Genomic DNA, 18,661 nt, shown 5'->3' with positions numbered 1-18,661 from the left:
GTTACTGACATGTTACTGACCATGATACTGACCATGTTACTGACCATGTTACTGACCATGATACTGACATGATACTGACCATGTTACTGACCATGATACTGACCATGATACTGACCATGATACTGACCATGATACTGACCATGATGCTACCATGATACTGACCATGATACTGACCATCATGATTTGTGTACATGGGGATCTCATCTTAAACAAGCTAAGTGCTTAATGAGCTATCCAGTTTAGTAGACCTTGTATTGCGAATTTGTACTTCCATGTACTGTTATGTACTGTCATGTACTGTTCTCATGTCTTACTAAATAAAGTACATCAATCAATCAATCAAAACCATGATACTGACCATGATGCTACCATGATACTGACATGATACTGACCATGATACTATCATTATACTGACCATGATACTGACATGATACTGACATGATACTGACCATGATACTGACATGATACTGACATGATATTGACATGATACTGACCATGATACTAACATGATACTGACACTTGCCATGAAACTGAGCATGATGCTGACCATGACACTGACCATGATACTGATACTGATTATAAGATGTAACACTTTTCTCAACAATTTGAGCAGTTATGGCCCGGACAGCTGGCGTGGCGGTCCGGGCACATCGTGTCAACTTGCTGCGTGTCACTTCCATCTCTCTCTCCCCATTTCCTCTCAGATTACTGTATACTATCTAATAATAGGCAGATAAAGCCAAACACAATTATAAAAAAAAAAATCTTAATGTAACAAATTATTACGTTATTATATTATGCAAAAACATAGAACCTTTTTTTTTGTTAATGGGGAACATAGAACTTTTTTGGGTAAGTGGGGAACATAGAACCTTTTTTTTTTTAGGTAAAAGGGGAACATAGAACCCAGGGAACATAGAACCTTTTTTGGTAAGTGGGGAACATAGAACCTTTTTTGCGGGGAACATAGAACCTGGGGAACATAGAACCTGGCGAACATAGAACCTGGGGAACATAGGTACGGTCCCGTCTGTGGCAGTTGACTGCCAGCAAACAGGCATGTTGTTGAAATTTGCAACGGTAAAGGGATTGATCAGATTGGAAATGACTTGGCTTTGTATGGACTGGTCATCCAATAGAGGCATCAATATATGGCTATAGATTTGTCATTCCCAAGCGAATAATGTGATGATTGGTGCTGCTTGCAGTTTTAGTCATAATACTGTCTGTCATTACTCCTATGGGAACCAGTGTGTCTGTGAGTGTACACTTATTGGCATAAGAGTGTGATTCAAACAAAGTCAAAGTCACTGAAATTACATGATGCCAAGGCGTCATGGGCTGGGTAAATGGCAGAAAGGAAGACATATTTTGGATGCTGTGTCTTTTGTCAGACTCCTATTAACCAGCTGGTGAAGGTACTGCGCAGTCCTCCACTGGTGGTTGAACTGCAACACTTGGCAGGCAGGGGTCTGGAAAATGTGCAGTAAACATGTACAGCAGTGTTAAAGGCATTGTAGGGAACATTAAGCCTAAATTTAAAAAATATTTATATATATATATTTTGCATTTTTTCCCCTCTATCAGCCACTATATAATGATGCTGGGGTGTTTTCCTGCATTGAAACACAGTACTCTTTCTGAAAACCCTATTTTCCCTGCATTGTTATTGTTTGTGCAGTTCGTTTCCCGGCCACCAGGGGGTGATGCCTCCATAGACTTCCATAGACTTCCTTACGTACCGGACAAATATCACAACAACTACAACAATAGGGAAAATAGGGTTTTCAGAAAGAGGCCTGTGTTTCAATGCAGGAAAACACCCCAGCATCATTATATAGTGGGTGATAGAGGGGAAAAAATGCAAAAAATATATATATAAATATTTTTTAAATTTAGGCTTAATGTTCCCTACAATGCCTTTAATGTTACATGCATTTCAAGAAATATTGTATGCATTAATGTCATGTTGTGTCGCATTTGGCATATTGTTGAATATATGTGGCATTACAATACAGGTTTGTACCATTTGCAAGGCCAGTTGTTGTAGATGTGCCTTCATCCCCGTCATCATCCAACACTGTATTTGACATGGAAAGCAGTGTTAATAACATCATGTGTAGCAATATGAAATTGTATTTATGCGTTGCTGACATATGTTTGGATATATGCACTTGGACTTATGTACCGGAAGTCAGTGTTGTGTTGAGAAATTCCCTGCTTCTTGTAAGTTCTCCCTCAACCTTGCGACATTTGTCTTCCACTTCAGTTAGTTATCTGGCTGTTTTTTTGGTACCGTCTGTTGTATCTGAAGGACTTTTTGCAAGCGGTCCTGTTTGTTGATAGCTAGGACAGCGGCATTGCCCAGGTTGTACACTTCTTGGGCCAGATCTGCCTTGTTGCTATGTGGGTCTGTGCAGGCATACTGGTAAGGGTGAAGGAAGACATGCATAGGCAGTTTTTTAGATGAATAGTGGAAGCAATAACAGGCATCTTAAAACGTGACTATTGGCAAATGTGTATTGGACTTACCACTGCAAGGATGTAGCGGTTGCGCAAATTAGCTGCCTCTGCAGAGATGCCGGCAGTCATCCTTTGGGGAGATCCCATATTTGTAATTGGTGGGGAAAAAACAGTTTGGCAATACTTGCACGGCAGAAGTTGTCAGCCAGCAAAAGTTGTTGATGTGTGTTATGTGGTGGTTCATTCTTGAAGCTTATATACTCTACCTGTTTGGCTTGTAATTGATTGCACCTGATCATGTCATTGTCTGGCTGTATGACCTCCACTACTGCAATCAGTTCCACCTGCTACTTCTTTCAAGAAGAACAGAAGAACACAATGTCATGGAATAGGTTTGTCTGTGTTTCCTATACATGCATGAATTGAATGGGAGTTTTTGCAATTCCCATTAAAGTGGATGGGGAAATTGAATGCACTAATAAATCAATATCAAAAAATCCATCCAGACGCAAATGGGCGTGGCCTATATGGGGAGTTGCGTAATGACCCAAGGAATGTAGGGGAAAAAAATGTATTTTACGACCTACGGTTCAAGAGTTATAGGCCAAAAGGTAAAGTGGGCTGTTATAGCGCCACCATGAGGCCGAATGGTGTAATATCTGTTTCAATAATTTGGGAATAAACTATGAACCTCCCCTCCAAATCTGGTAACTCTAGCTCTTACGGTTTTTGAGAAAAAAATACTTGAATTTGAGTTTTTGCACTTTTCCATTAAAGTGGATGGGGAAATTTAATGCACTAATACGTCAATATCAATTAAACTATGCAATCAATCTCTTAGCAAGGTACAAGCAGACGATTCCCGGTGAAGCCGGTCATTATGACATATGGCACGAAATTGGGAAAAATAAACTGTGGGAGGAGTAGCGAATAACAAAAAAGTTTATGTAGAAAGAATTATAAAGTATCTAGAGAACAATAGTCTGGTTGGCCATTCGGGCAAGCACACTAATGAGTAACAGGTGAAGTGATTGCTGGGATGTCAATGTTGCAAATATATAAACTTGGGTCAATGAATGGAGGAGTCTGAAAACCTTCCCAGAGTAAAACTTCTTTGGTAAGTATATTTGGTACCCAATATACTTCTAATACTCTGATCCTGATAGCATTATTGCGGACGCATGTGCTGTTGCCCACTACAGATGAACACCAAAACTCTCGCCCCCGGGGAAATCCGGTGATATTCACCTGGTATTCCTAAACGTAACCTCATTAAACTATGCCTAAACCTAACCTTATTCCTAAACGTAACCTCAGTAAAACTAATAATATGGCTAACCGTAAACTTATTTCTAACCTTATCCTCAGTAAAACAAATACAGGAATACAAGAACCACTGGTCCGCGAAAATAAATGGGGGCGAGCGTGTTTTGGGACGAGTTTTCCGGTTATATCCACAACAACACCACGGCTTGTAGTTGCAAGAGATTCTCTCTGTGGAGGAGTAATTAAACACCACGTTGACACAAACACACTGGAGTGAGAAACACTTTAGAAGAAAACTAACACTTATGTCGTGTTTTATTGTTGGACATTCATCATGGCAGGTGATAACATGGGCTTTTGGGACAGGACAGCCCCATTTAGCAGGTACGACGTTCAGGTCCGTCGTATCGACCCGTTCCGACCCACTTATACTGAGTGCCAAAGCATGTAGGCTTACCCTGTGCCCTTTTTATACAGTACCAGGTAGGACAACATATTTGCATTCCTATGGGTGATGGTCGCTACATTGAATGGACTCGGCCGTGGCTGTGTGAAACGGATGATGACCGTATCGATTGACGGCGCGCTATGGGCTTGTAGATCTGCTATTTTTTGAATAGCCAAAGAAATCTTAAAATGACACAGATGCGTTCCCGGTCTTAATGGGTTAAAGCTGTATTAAAAAAGTAGTATTTTTTTCTCTCCGTCTGCGGAGCATGTATTGCAAATGGCAAGCGAGCTGTCTTCATCGGAAACTTTGAAGAAGTCCAACACTATCAACTCCTTGTTTTTTGGCTTACTCTGCTATGTTTTCTTTTTTTGCTTTTTACCCATTGTTCTCCACAATGTAGTCATTATGCCAATTGATTCCTCCCCACACACATGTGTGTGTTGTCACTTTCATTGATTGATTGAATCCAAACAGCACGGGAATAGTCATACATTTGGGCTAATAGGATAATACAAAAAATCCCACTGCTGCTGTATCCTACTGACTCACCTGCCAGTGAGGAGCCCACATTAGGAGGGCTTACACCCTGCTAATAGGTGCCGCCCCCAGCCCGTAGGAGCGTGTGCAGTGACAAATATCACCCTCCCCCGAACATGGGCCAATTATGTTTGTATAGACGCTCCGCATCACGATGGATTTGAACCCCCAAACTCTACTCATGCATTCACAACTTGCATTGTTCCCGCGTAGGTGGATCTAGTTGTTGTTGTTGTTATTATTAAGGGCCATGGCCAAAGGGCTGTGGACCCTTATTGCATCTCTACACTTTCGCTATTATTAAGGGTTCGAGGCCTATAAGGCTCGAAGCCTTATTGCATCTCTTGGCTTTCTTCTGCTGCTGTTTTTGCAGTTCTGGCCTAACCGTGTGGTCAATTTTTACGAAACTCTGCAATATGGTAGAGGGCTATGCCAAACGGCTAAGACACGAAACTCACAACTATTGGCCAAAGGTTGGCGCTATAGCACTCAATTGATTTTGAACAGGTACAACTCATGCCCTGTTTGACCTACAGCCATGAAACGTTGATACACACATGCGTCTCCTCATGCCTAACAACTTTCACACTCTGACTTTTGACCTCTGACCTTTAGATCTCCCACCATTTTGAATTATATGAAAAGCAGTTATAATCAAACTCCTCCTGGGATTTTTGAGCAATCTGCACGGAACATTTTACACATGTACTTTGGACCTATGCTGACAGATTTGTGCGGCTGGGTTTTTTCTAAGTGAAAACCTTAAGCTCTTATGAGCCAATGAATATTGCAGTTTTATGTAAATGATTTGTCTGCCCCTAACACATACATGCAGACATTTGTTTGAAACTTTGCAGTAATGTAGAGGGTCATTCCAAATATCACTGAAACCAATCTTACTCCAATTGGCCAAAGGGGGGCGCTATAGCAATTTTTTGAAAATTTAAACAAGCAAAAGTCATGCCTCGTTTGGCCCACAGCCATGAAACTTGCTTAAACATGTGCCTTGACTCATGAGGAACACATCTATGACTTTGACCAGAAAGCTCCGCCCTTAGATTGTCCGCAATTTTGAGTAGTTTGATTGCACACAACATAACCGTTTCAATTAATGCATGTGCAATTGTTAAAGATAACATGAAATAATTATTTGAGATTAGATATTTTCAATATATGACGTACTTCATTGTGACAATAGCCGATCTACACTGTCACAACTTTTTGGAAAGCAACGTTTTGTGAGCTTTTAGTACAGAGGACACATCACATCTTTCTATTGGTAATTGCTTTGTGAGCCACTGATCTTAGTGTTTGTGAAACAGGGGCTCGGTTCATGGCATGAGGCAAGAGTCTATGATCTTCAACAGGCACCATCAGGCTGGCTAAAGCCTAAACTTTATCACTATTGATTTTCCACAATATTGAGCAGTTAAAACACTTAAACCCAGGAGTTCTAAGCAATTTGCGTGAAACTATGTCATCTGTGTGAGCTCCTTTTCACCAATTCAGGCCTGTTGGTCCAATAGCCTGGTTGCTAAAACATCTGTGTCTAGATCAAAAGGTCGCCAGTTCAAATCTCACCTCAGGCGGGCTACTTTTCAATTGCATCGCACAAAACATGACTGCATCAATGAATGCATGTGCAATCGTTAAAGATAACATTAAATGCTTATTTGCGAGTATCTTTTTACAATTTATGACATACTTCATTGTGAAAATAGCCGATCTACAATCACACAACTTTTCAGATACCAACATGTTTCTGAGCTTGTAGATCGGCTGTTTTCACTAGTTTCGGTTCCGAGGAGACATACTGTACAATTTCTATTATCACTTTGTCTGTCTGTCTGTCTATCTGAAACTTTGTCATGTGTGTGAGCTCCTTTTTTACAAGTTCAGGTCTGTTGGTCCAATGGCTTGATATCAAAAGCATCTGCCTCGCAACCACAAGGTCGCCGGTTTAGACCTCACCTCATGCACACTTCATTTCAATTGCATTGCACACAACATGTCTATCAATTAATGCATGTGCAATTGTTAAATATAACATGAAATGCTTATTTGAGTTCAGTCAGATAACTCACAAATAATTTGAACCAATATTTTATTATGAATGTGAATACAAGTGTGGATATAATACTTTATCTTGGTGTTCAGGCTCTGCAACATTATTTTCTCCCTGCTCAACATAATCATACAGCCATCATTAACCATTAAGAGCAGGGAGATAGATATAACATAACATCCCCCATGGGGAACAGAACCAATAGCAGAGCCCACTGGTGATGCTGGGGTGGTGGTGGGAGAAAACAGTTGCATACCAACAGACCAGGGGACAAATGACAGCAGAGAATGAACAGAGACTTGAGGGGAGCTTAAATAACCCGCTGATTGGTCAGCTGATGTCACGTCAGCTATGACGTATGGTCTGTGTAATAGTATAGTAGTAAGCGCTGTATGCGCCTGCATAGCCGCAGTGTGTAACCTCTCGAGTATATACTGCCTGAACTAACTCGCAGGCTACGTATAATTTCAGTCAGATAACTCACGAATAATTTGAACCAATATTTTATTATGAATGTGAATACAAGTGTGGATATAATACTTTATCTTGGCGTTCAGGCTCTGCAACATTATTTTCTCCCTGCTCAACATAATCATACAGCCATCATTAACCATTAAGAGCAGGGAGATAGATATAACATAACATCCCCCAACACGCGGAACCAAGAACGCCCTACGGTGAACGCTCGCCGATTCATCCAAGCATGATATCCCACTAGACTCCTTAAGGAGACAGTGACGAATATGCAGCTAGCAATTCTGGATCATGCAATTCTTGAATGTGAAGCCATGGCTACGCTTGCCGTAAGGCCTTATCCTATATGATAGGAAAAACTATGTGTGTGGTGAACACTCAAACCAACTGACCCATGCTGGGGTGGTGGTGGGAGAAAACAGTTGCATACCAACAGACCAGGGGACAAATGACAGCAGAGAATGAACAGAGACTTGAGGGGAGCTTAAATAACCCGCTGATTGGTCAGCTGATGTCACGTCAGCTATGACGTATGGTCTGTGTAATAGTATAGTAGTAAGCGCTGTATGCGCCTGCATAGCCGCAGTGTGTAACCTCTCGAGTATATACTGCCTGAACTAACTCGCAGGCTACGTATAATTTCAGTCAGATAACTCACGAATAATTTGAACCAATATTTTATTATGAATGTGAATACAAGTGTGGATATAATACTTTATCTTGGCGTTCAGGCTCTGCAACATTATTTTCTCCCTGCTCAACATAATCATACAGCCATCATTAACCATTAAGAGCAGGGAGATAGATATAACATAACATCCCCCAACACGCGGAACCAAGAACGCCCTACGGTGAACGCTCGCCGATTCATCCAAGCATGATATCCCACTAGACTCCTTAAGGAGACAGTGACGAATATGCAGCTAGCAATTCTGGATCATGCAATTCTTGAATGTGAAGCCATGGCTACGCTTGCCGTAAGGCCTTATCCTATATGATAGGAAAAACTATGTGTGTGGTGAACACTCAAACCAACTGACCCAACCGATATCCCATCTTTTCCCTGTGAAAGCAGAATCTGTATGGGAACTCAGTCAAGCAGAATAGACAAAATAAGGCACAGACAAAGTCACAGTTTTAGAAGAATTGGTGATCTATTTCTGATATCAAAAAGGAGTTACAAACTTGCACTTTAACAGGACAAGAAAATGTATGGAAACAGCCAGCAGTCTGAACTCAAGGAACACGCTGAAGCAAGTGGCTTATATTCACATCACCAAAATTACAACATAGTGAGATCCCTCCTCCAACCCAACAGCTTCATTAACATCGAAAACACCTGAAAACAAAGAGGATTTTAGTTCCCTTTGTTCCGGCCAGGGGCAGAACACACCTAACCTTTAGCTATTCCTACCCCCCAGCCGATTTGTCCTTGATCCAAACAAATGCAAACTTGTCTCTGGGAGTCAGCATGTCTACAGCAGGGTAACAAAATGCCATAGGAAAGAGGAGGACTCAGACATAGTTACATTAACCCAAAATTCTTTTCAAATGTTTACTTAATTTTCAAATTACTTTGACATCCCCCACACAGCACCGAGACGAGCGTCTGGGATCGGCTAAGACATACTAACTTTATGTGAACTAAAAGGCCTTAGCTGCCATGCCTGGCAGCACTTAACCATTCCTCTAATGCCACATAGAGGAATATACTACTTAAACGTAACATGACTAAGTGTTTATGCAAGCTCAGAGTTGATGCCCCCAACCGCATCACCGAGATGCCCCCAACCGCATCACCGAGATGCCCCCAACCGCATCAACTCTTATGCCACCCAACTGCATCACCGCGATGCTATACCCAACCGCATCAACCTGATGCACGCATCAACCATGATTCAATAAACCTATGAGAACGCTGATAGACATTGCTACCATTCACCATTCTAATAATACCATTATAAAGCGCTATCTACAGAACTGATTTAACATGAATTCTGTGATAAACTACCAATGAATTCCACCCAGCAACCACCAGATATGCATAATAACAGTTGTATTACTACTTAGATGCAGCAACTATTTACAGCACACTTGCACTCATAAGATTCTGAGCTAAAATGATCTCTCCCCGATTTAAGCGCACATATCGTTCATAGGCAGCTGAAGACCACCGGCCCAGTGATTTTAGGGTGGCGACCGGCACTTTCATGGCTGCAGTAGTGGCCGCTCCGATGCGAAGGGAGTGAGGAGAGTAGAGATCTGGAGACAGCCCGCAGTACTGGCACAGTGTTTTTAGCTTTTCAGCAAACCAGGATCTCGTCATAGGTTTGCCGCCGGGGATGAGAAACAGGGGATCATGAGGATGATGCCGGGCTCGGCATTGCAGGTAGACAGACATGGAAGAAAAGGGGCAAAAAACGGAATTAGTCTTAGCTATGATGACAGGTACTCCTTTTTTAAATTTATCAGATTTAGAGTGTTTCAGAAATAGAGTAAACAAAGTATCTTCAAAAGTTAAATCAGATATTGTGAGATCATGCTGAGGATCAAAAGAGAGAGACCGAGTAGTGAATTCCCCACACCTTAAGAAACCATAAAAAGCGGTGAGAATGATAGCTTCCAACATTTTATCCTCATAATATGAAAAGCACCCTTGCCTAAGTCTTCCCACCAACTGGTGCACCAAATTAATCGTAAGAGGCAATCTTTTATCTTTCCCTTGAGGTTGATCTTTTTTGAGCCCGTTGAGCAGCAGGCGAACGGAAGGATGACTTAGAAGACTGCATGATGAAGGATCCAGGCATCGCAAATGAAATTGAACGCCAGCTAACATAGCTTTAATGGAAGATGGCTGAAGCTTACGGGATTCTGAGGAATGCACTATGAAAGCGCACACTATGGGAATATTTACTGGGATAGGGTTAATAGAAAAACTTAAACAAAAGGAGGAAAAGAAAAACCAAGCTGAATCATAAGCTTTTAATGTATTTTTTGACAGACCTTTCCTCATAATCTTAGCAGCTGAGCTCAAAAGACCTTTTAAATAATCATTTGATTCTAATTGAGAATCGCTTGGCAAAACGGAGGGCATGGCAGGCTGGTTGGCTCGGCGTTGGGGCACATCGCTCTGAAATCGTGAAATTTAAATCGGGACAGAGCATCAGCTATTGAATTTTTATAGCCCGGAATAAAAGATGCACGTAGAATGAAGTTATCATTAATGCACGTCCACGATACCCTTCTGATTAAACTATTAATGATAGGAATGGACGAACGACCTTTATTAATTATAGTGACTGTTGCCTCATTGTCGCAAAACACTGTAATTTGTTTTCTTTTCCATTCCTTCCCCCAAATTAAGCAAGCCATGACGATTGGGTAAAGTTCAAACAGCGCGATAGATTTAAGATTGTCTGCCATTGAGGTTAACTCAATGGGCCAAGGCTTTGCAAACCACTGGTTATTGTAAAACCCTCCGAACTCGACAGACGGGGCGGCATCAGTAAAGAATTTGAGAGAATTAGACGTCTCAACCAAATCATTATAGAAAAAAGAGACACCATTCCACTGATCCAGTAGCGCAGACCAGAATCTAATGTCAGATTTGCAGCCTTCATCTAATGAGATTAGATCCTGTAAATTAGGCACAGATTTCGCCATATCTAAAAGACGCGAAACATGAGCGGCCCTGAGGAATAACTCTCATTGCGAAATTAAGATGGCTTAACAGCGAAAGAAGTTGACGTTTAGGCAGCGAATTTAATTCTAAACACTGTTTAAGAAATCCTCTGATGCGCATTAGTTTCTCTTCTGGCAGAGAAGCTTGCATTAAGACACTGTCTAACATGATCCCGAGAAATTCTAATCTAGTTAAGGGGCCTACTGTTTTCTCCTCTGACAAAGGAACTCCCACAGAAGAGAATAGATCCCTTAGAATTGAAATACACCGCGCTGGAGGTGAATAGGAAAAATCCACAACCAGAAAATCATCTAGGAGATGAAGAACAAACGGTAGTTTGAATGTGTTAGATAGGATCCAACACAACGCTTCTGACAGAGAATCGAATATACGAGGACTACTGCGACACCCGAAAGTTAATTTTACTGCGAAATAAAATTTTCCACGCCATTTTACCCCGAAAAGGTGCCACTGCGAAGGATGAAGTGGCATCACTTTAAAAGCATCCGTTATGTCTGCTTTGCCCAACCAAGCTCCTGCGCCTGCAGTTTTAATCATTTGAATAGCATTATCGACGGAGGCATAGAATAGGGAAAACGGATATAGAGGAATTAAATCATTAATGCTAGAAACTGGGCCATTATGTGGAGCGGAGAGGTCAACAATCATACGCTTTTTCCCAGAGTATTTTCGTGTTGCTACCCCTATAGGGCTTACTCTAAAAAGAGAAAAAGGTGATTTAGTGAAAGGCCCAATCATATGTCCTTTGGTAGTTTCTTTAACAAGAAGCTCATCTACTACCTTGGGCTCTAGAACCGCAGACTGAAGATTTTTGCAGACATGAGTTATTTTAGGGAGCCAACACAACCCAGCCATGAACCCTTGAACTAAACCAGTTATTAAATAGTTCACAAAAGAACGATTCGGATGGTTCTTGAGGGCCTTGGACAAAGCAGGAACGTTCACAGACGTAGATGGATGCTCCTTTATTATTTCGCTGATTTTGTGGGGCGGACTCTCCGCGGGCAGACTGATCTCGGGTGGCTGTCCCCGCACCAACTGCAGATGTGCATAAATTTACAATTTTTGAATGAACATACACCGTCATTGAAATTAATACATGTGGGAATTTGATTTCCTGGAGTATACCGCACCTGTCTCTTTGGTTGCCATGAGTCGGACTGTGACGGGGGGTTTATATTTGCCTGAGGCAGCTGAGGCAACCCGTGCTTAGCCACGGTTTTGGGGGGTGCAGTACGTTAGTCCGACAGCGCATTCCTCCGACAGCGCAGCGCTCCGACGTTTCCAATACTAAACCCGAACCAAACCCGCACCCTAACCCTAACCGCACGCGGATGCCACATAGTCGGAGAAAAGGTCTGTCGGATTAACGCATGCCTCCCGGTTTTGGGGCATAAGTTGGAAGTATGGTTAAAAGAACCACAGACAGCGCAGCATAGAAATGTATGCCCAGAGAAGTGTCTACTTATGATAGACAGATCGACAACTGACCAATCCAAGCGCTGATTAAATTTGACGATGTGCATGGCAGCTTTAGAAGAGAAGGCTTTGTGGTATTCATAAAATTAAGATACAGCCAAATCAGCAATAATGGCCATGTACGTATCCAGTTCCTCTCTACGTTGAGGGTACAGATGCAGTCTCTGTAGACCCCAAAAGCTGAAATAAATTCTGCTAATGTCAGTGTTGTTGTTAGCCTCTGATCCGAATCCTTTAACACAAAAGTAACCTCGCCACAGTCCACCAGTCTCCTATCAGTAGCATCTGTGTTTATCAGAATCTTGACCAGATTAACGTCATGCCCTGTCGAAAAAGCGAGCAATTAGAGAAAGCGCTTTTAATAGATATAGCTAAAACATCTCAGGGATTTGTTACCTGCGATAATATGCTTCCTGAGACTCTCAGAGATGGCCGCAGCAGGAGAGAGGAAAGAAGCGCCTGAGGCGGGGCCTGGAACTGCTGTACCCCAGGTTTTCTGAGGCGACACGGTGACCACAGGGGATGACGTGATACTAGCGGCTGCTGAGGGATCTGCAGATGCTGCTGGGGAAAACACTTTGGTTGTCCCTGGGGAAAACCCCGTAGAAGTCGTAGATGAACCGGAAACCCCTGGACTGTTGTTGCTACTCTCTAGCACGTTGATCCTGATGTTTACCTGGTCGAGTGCAGTTTTCATGCTTAGCAATGTAGACACGATGAAGTCATCGTTAGTTTTACCAGCCGGTTGCTCAGACAGAGTGCTTTTACTCTTTTTGGTAGAAGCAGCGGAACCAGCGGGGCGACCTGCCGAGCGTTTTTTTAGCTGGGCCTTTTCCTTTACCGGCATACTCGGTGGAGGGTGTTGTTGCCGAACCCACTTGAACATGATCGCCAGCTCGGCTTGCATGCACCTCTTCTGAATTAACTAAGAACTGCAGCAGTTCCTCGTGGCTTAGACCTGGAGTTACGGGAACGCTACGGGCATATAGGCTCTGTAAAATGCGCTCAACAGGCCAGTCAGCTAATTTTCGAGTGCCACGAATGCTACGTCTTTTCTGAGACAAACCTACTTCAGTAGGGGGGATTTCATCCTCCTCGTCTGGATCATCAGGATCATTATCAGGATTGGACTGAATGTCGTCGTCCGACTCGGAGTGAGCGGAGGACATGACGACAATAAGACTAGAGACAAGAGCTAGAGCAGCCAACAGTTGCATACCAACAGACCAGGGGACAAATGACAGCAGAGAATGAACAGAGACTTGAGGGGAGCTTAAATAACCCGCTGATAGGTCAGCTGATGTCACGTCAGCTATGACGTATGGTCTGTGTAATAGTATAGTAGTAAGCGCTGTATGCGCCTGCATAGCCGCAGTGTGTAACCTCTCGAGTATATACTGCCTGAACTAACTCGCAGGCTACGTATAATTTATTTTCAATGTATGACATACTTCATTGTGAAAATAGCCTATGTACAATCTCACAACTTTTTAGGATGCAACGCTTTGTGAGCTTGTAGATCGGCTACTTTCACTAGTTTTGGTACCGAGGAGACACCACATTTCTCTATTGGTAAATGGTTTGTGAACAACTGATCTTATTGTTAGTGAAACAGGGGCTCGGTTCATGGCATGAGGCAAGAGACTATAATCTTCAACAGACACCGTGAGGCTGGATGAAGCCTTAGCTCAATCACTACTGTGACACCCTGTGAGTCCGAATGTTGAACGTTCGATTCCTGTCTATGGCCATGGGTTGAGGTGTCCATGAGTAAGGTCCTTAACCTTTAGCCACCATCCCTCAGCTATTGAGGATGCTCATTTGTTAGTTGCATGGGCTGCTTTGTCTCAAGTTCAATCTATTCTGTTTCTACGTCTTATTATGCTATTGTTCCATATCGCTTTTTGCCCATTATGCCATATCTCCGTTTATCGCTGCTTGCAGCTATATTGATGATTATTGTTGTTGTTGTTGTACTGCTGCTGCTACTACTACTACTACTACTACTACTGCCAATAATAATAATCAAATATTTTCAAAATTCTGCCAATTTTTAACTGAATGACTGCCAGAATTATTTCAGATTTGTTGCTGTTGTCTGCCAGAGATTTTTCATTGAAATTAAAAAGTACTCAGGAGCCGAATTTTTAAGTTTTGAGTTAACAAGGAAGTGGATGGGAGTCTAAATCTTCGAAAAATCATATCTCCTTGTTCTTTGGGTCAAATTGAAAAAAAAAAAAAAAAAAAAGTCAATTATTTTCAATTTTTTTAATTTTTCAATAGAACGCATTTATGCGTGATTGGCGGCCAAATGCGCTAATTAATAGATCGCATTTATGCGTGATTGGCAGGAATTGAGTTAAGACCAAAATGTGAATTTAGTTTCTGAGATAATTTATTATATCTATTTTAAACCACAGGTACAGTAACACTGCATGGAAAATATAAACTTCAAACATTTCATTCATTTTCTCTCGTGTGTTATTTTTACATAGACTTCCTGCACCTCCCTGTGTGTAAAGAGGAGGTTTCCCCTGAAGAGGAGAGGAGCCCCAGTCTGGTCCAGGAGGAACCAGAACCTCCACAGATTGAAGTAGAACTGGAGGAGCTACTTCAAAGACCAGAGGATGCTAATTGGTCAACATTGACTTTACTAACAGTGAAAAGTGAAGACGAAGGTGAAAACGCGGAAACAGAGCCTCTAGCCAGTACCTCAACTGAACACATGAAAACAAAAGCTTACATACAGCACTGGGTAGCAGCACAACCAAATAATATTGACCATCTCCTCTCTTCAAACTGTGAATCTGACACAGAGCCTCTAGCCAGTACCTCAACTGAACACATGAAAACACAAGCTTACATACAGCAATGGGTAGCAGCACAACCAAATAATATTGACCATCTCCTCTCTTCAAACTGTGAATCTGACACTGATGATAGCGATGAGTGGGAGACCAAGGACGATCAGTCGACTTTAAACACATTGAAATCATGCAAGACACAAAACTTGGATGGACAAAGATTGTCCTTGAGCAACACATTGTCTCAGGACCTGAAATCATCCAAACAAACAGACGCTATGTGGAGTCACACGGGGAATAAACAGTTTAGTTGTACAGAGTGTGGTAAAATGTTTGATCTGAAGGGAAATCTGAACAGGCACGCAATGACTCATTCCAAGTCCTTTACTTGTACAATATGTGGCAAAGGTTGTAGTGAAAAGTGTGATCTAAAAAAACACATGATGACTCATACAGGTGAAAAGCCTTTTACATGTACAGTTTGTGGCAAAGGTTGTAGTCGAAAGGATGAGCTTAAGATACACATGAGGACTCACACAGGGGAGAAACCCTATACTTGTACAGTTTGTGGCAAAGGCTGTAGTCTTAAAAGTCATCTGAAATCACACATGATGACTCATACAGGCGAAAAGCCCTTCACGTGTACAGTGTGTGGCAAAGGCTGTAGTCAAAAGGGTGAACTAAAAAGACACATGAGGACTCATACCGGCGAAAAGACAGGTAAGCTCTCAACCTGTGAAATATGTGGCAAAGGCTGTAGTCAAAAGTGGGATCTAAGAAAACACATGATGACTCATACAGGTGAAAAGCCTTTTACGTGCACAGTTTGTGGCAAAGGCTGTAGTCGAAAGGGTGATCTAAAGATACACTTGAGGACTCACACAGGGGAGAAACCCTATACTTGTACAGTTTGTGGCAAAGGCTGTAGTCTTAAAGGGCACCTAAAATCACACATGATGACTCATACTGGTGTAAAGCCGTATACGTGCACAGTATGTGGCAAAGGCTGTAGTCATAAGGATGAACTAAAAAGACACATGAGGAATCATACCGGCGAAAAGTCAGACAAGCTCTCAACCTGTGAAATATGTGGCAAAGCTTATAGTCAAAATTGTTATCTAAAAACACACATGATGACTCATACAGGTGAGAAACCCTTTACATGTCCATTCTGTGGCAAAGGGTGTAGTCGCAAGGATACACTGCGAACACACATGAGGACTCACACAGGTGTGAAACCCTTTGCTTGTACAGTTTGTGGTAAGGGCTGTAATCAACAGAGCGATCTAAAAAGACATATGAGGACTCATACAGGCGAAAAACCCTTTACTTGTAGGATTTGTGGCAAAGGCTGTGGTGTAAAGGATGAACTGCAAACACACATGAGAATTCATACAGGGGAAAAACCCTTTATTTGTACGTTTTGTGGCAAAGGCTTTGCAAGTATGAGTAATCTAACTACTCATAAAAGGACTCATACAGGAGAAAAGCCCTATATTTGTACAATATGTGGCAAAGGATTTAGTCAAAGTAGTCAACTAAAAGCACACATAACGATTCATACAGGGGAAAAACCCTTTAGTTGTGATGTTTGTGGCCTGAGCTGTGCTCACACGAGTCAATTGAAGGTACACATGAGGACTCATACGGGTGAGAAGCCCTTCCCTTGTACAATATGTGGCCACAGTTTTGTTCGAAAGATTGATCTAAAAACGCATATGAGAACTCATACAGGGGAAAAGCCATTTACCTGCACAGTTTGTGGCAAAGGCTGTAGTCGAAAAGGTTATCTAAGAAAGCATATGGAGACTCATACAGGGGAAAAAACCTGTTAGTAGTAGCAAATACTTCTTTCGCATAAGCCATCTGAGTCTACATAATCTGACAATATCCACATGACTAAATTAAATGAACACAATTAGTGTCTGGTTCTCATTACGCTGGTGTACGTCATTTTGTTGGTATATTTCTCTAAAAGTGTTTCTTTTTATTACTCTCAATGGATTTCAATGCTTACATTCACCAGTAGATCGTCTTCGTCTTGTTTGAAACATTGTGCGTCCAAAAATGTTACTTCACAATTTTCCTTTTTTTCCAAAGTGGCAAAAAATAGCTGATCTACAAGCTCGCAATATGTCGCAAGCTTGTAGGTCTTCTATTACGTTTGTGTGACACGGAAGTATGACATAATAGGGCATTAATTTATGAACAAAAGAAAAGGTTAAATATGGAGATACAAGGTTTCTTGCCCAACCGCAATGAAATGCTTCTGTTTTTTTATTGCATTTCATTTTGTATTTCCTGTAGCCCATAGGTTACTGTAGAGCTTTATGAGCATCAGTGTCTGTCCAACGTGTATACAATTATACACATTCATTTATGCATGGAATAATACAGCAATAAAGTACTGACAAGCTGTTGGATTTGTGTAGCTGTTCACTGTGTGTTGCTTGCAGTGCTGGAAAAAGTACTCAGATATTTTACTTAATATATAATACTAAAAGTATCAATACCGTAATATAGAAATACTCCGTTACAAGTAAAAGTCTGGAATTCAAAATTGACTTGAGTAAAAGTAAAAGATGATTATTTTTTGGGGTGGGGGGTCCCAAGATAACAACTTTTAAGACCTTTTTAATACAAAAAAATGGAAAAAGACCATTATTGCATCAAAAGTAATCAACAAACTACACTATAAAAACTGGTCAAACATTGGCCAAATTGTCAAATAATATAAGAGGCAACATTTCTGAAAATAGCCGATCTACAAGGTTGTAGACCAGCAAGTTTTTTTAATCTGCGGAACCGAGTCAAACTAAATTTGGGGGGGTGCTCTCCATTCCGACATCTCGCCACTCCGACTAGTGGCTTCCGCGTGCGGTTAGGGTTAGGTATAGGGTTCGTAACGTTAACGTTGGAAAGGCGACATGTCGGAAAGGCGAAATGCACCCCTAAATTTGTATCTGTGGAACCGAAACTAAATGCCTCAACTACTACAATTCCAAATTCTTGTCAGGGTGGGGGGTCCCCAGTTCAAATATGATTATTTTGGGGGGGTCCCCAGTTCTAATATGATTAATTTGGGGGGTCGCGGCCTGAAAAGGTTGAGAACCGCTGGTATAAACAAACATGCATTGTGCAAACTGCCGATATTTGTTAGGTGAGCGGTTCTGAAACTTTTCAGGCCCCGAAATAATCATATTTTGAACCGGGGACCCGGAGTTGAGGCATAATATTTAGTTTGACTCGGTTCCACAGAAAGTATAGTAAAAATTGCCGATCTACAGAGGCGTTGTGAGGATGCAGATCAGCTGTTTTCAAAATCTTTGCCTCTATTTTAGGTAATATTTGACAATTAAGCCAATGCTTGGTGTGGTCTTTCCCCCCCCTTAAATTGTCACTTTAGAAATGTGCAGATA

The 18,661-nt window shown here is 41.7% G+C and overlaps 1 protein-coding gene across 2 annotated transcripts in view; it reads left to right on the top strand.

Moving 5' to 3' along the window:
- The window catches only part of LOC311051725 (uncharacterized protein), a 76,133-nt gene extending 58,492 nt beyond the window's left edge, over positions 1-17,641 (top strand). For both annotated transcript variants that reach the window (XM_084066335.1, XM_084066334.1), the window contains exon 3: positions 14,934-17,641. In XM_084066335.1, the coding sequence (XP_083922461.1) occupies positions 14,934-17,077 (2,144 nt within the window). In that variant the 3' untranslated portion in view covers positions 17,078-17,641. The remainder of the gene's footprint in view (positions 1-14,933) is intronic.
- Positions 17,642-18,661: the final 1,020 nt, after the last annotated feature.

The sequence above is a fragment of the Gymnoscopelus microlampas genome (genome assembly GCF_963454915.1).
Source record: "Gymnoscopelus microlampas genome assembly, chromosome: 9".
Taxonomy (NCBI): domain Eukaryota; kingdom Metazoa; phylum Chordata; class Actinopteri; order Myctophiformes; family Myctophidae; genus Gymnoscopelus; species Gymnoscopelus microlampas.
Note: the sequence above shows the minus strand (reverse complement) of the source record. Positions and strands in the feature narration are given on the sequence as shown.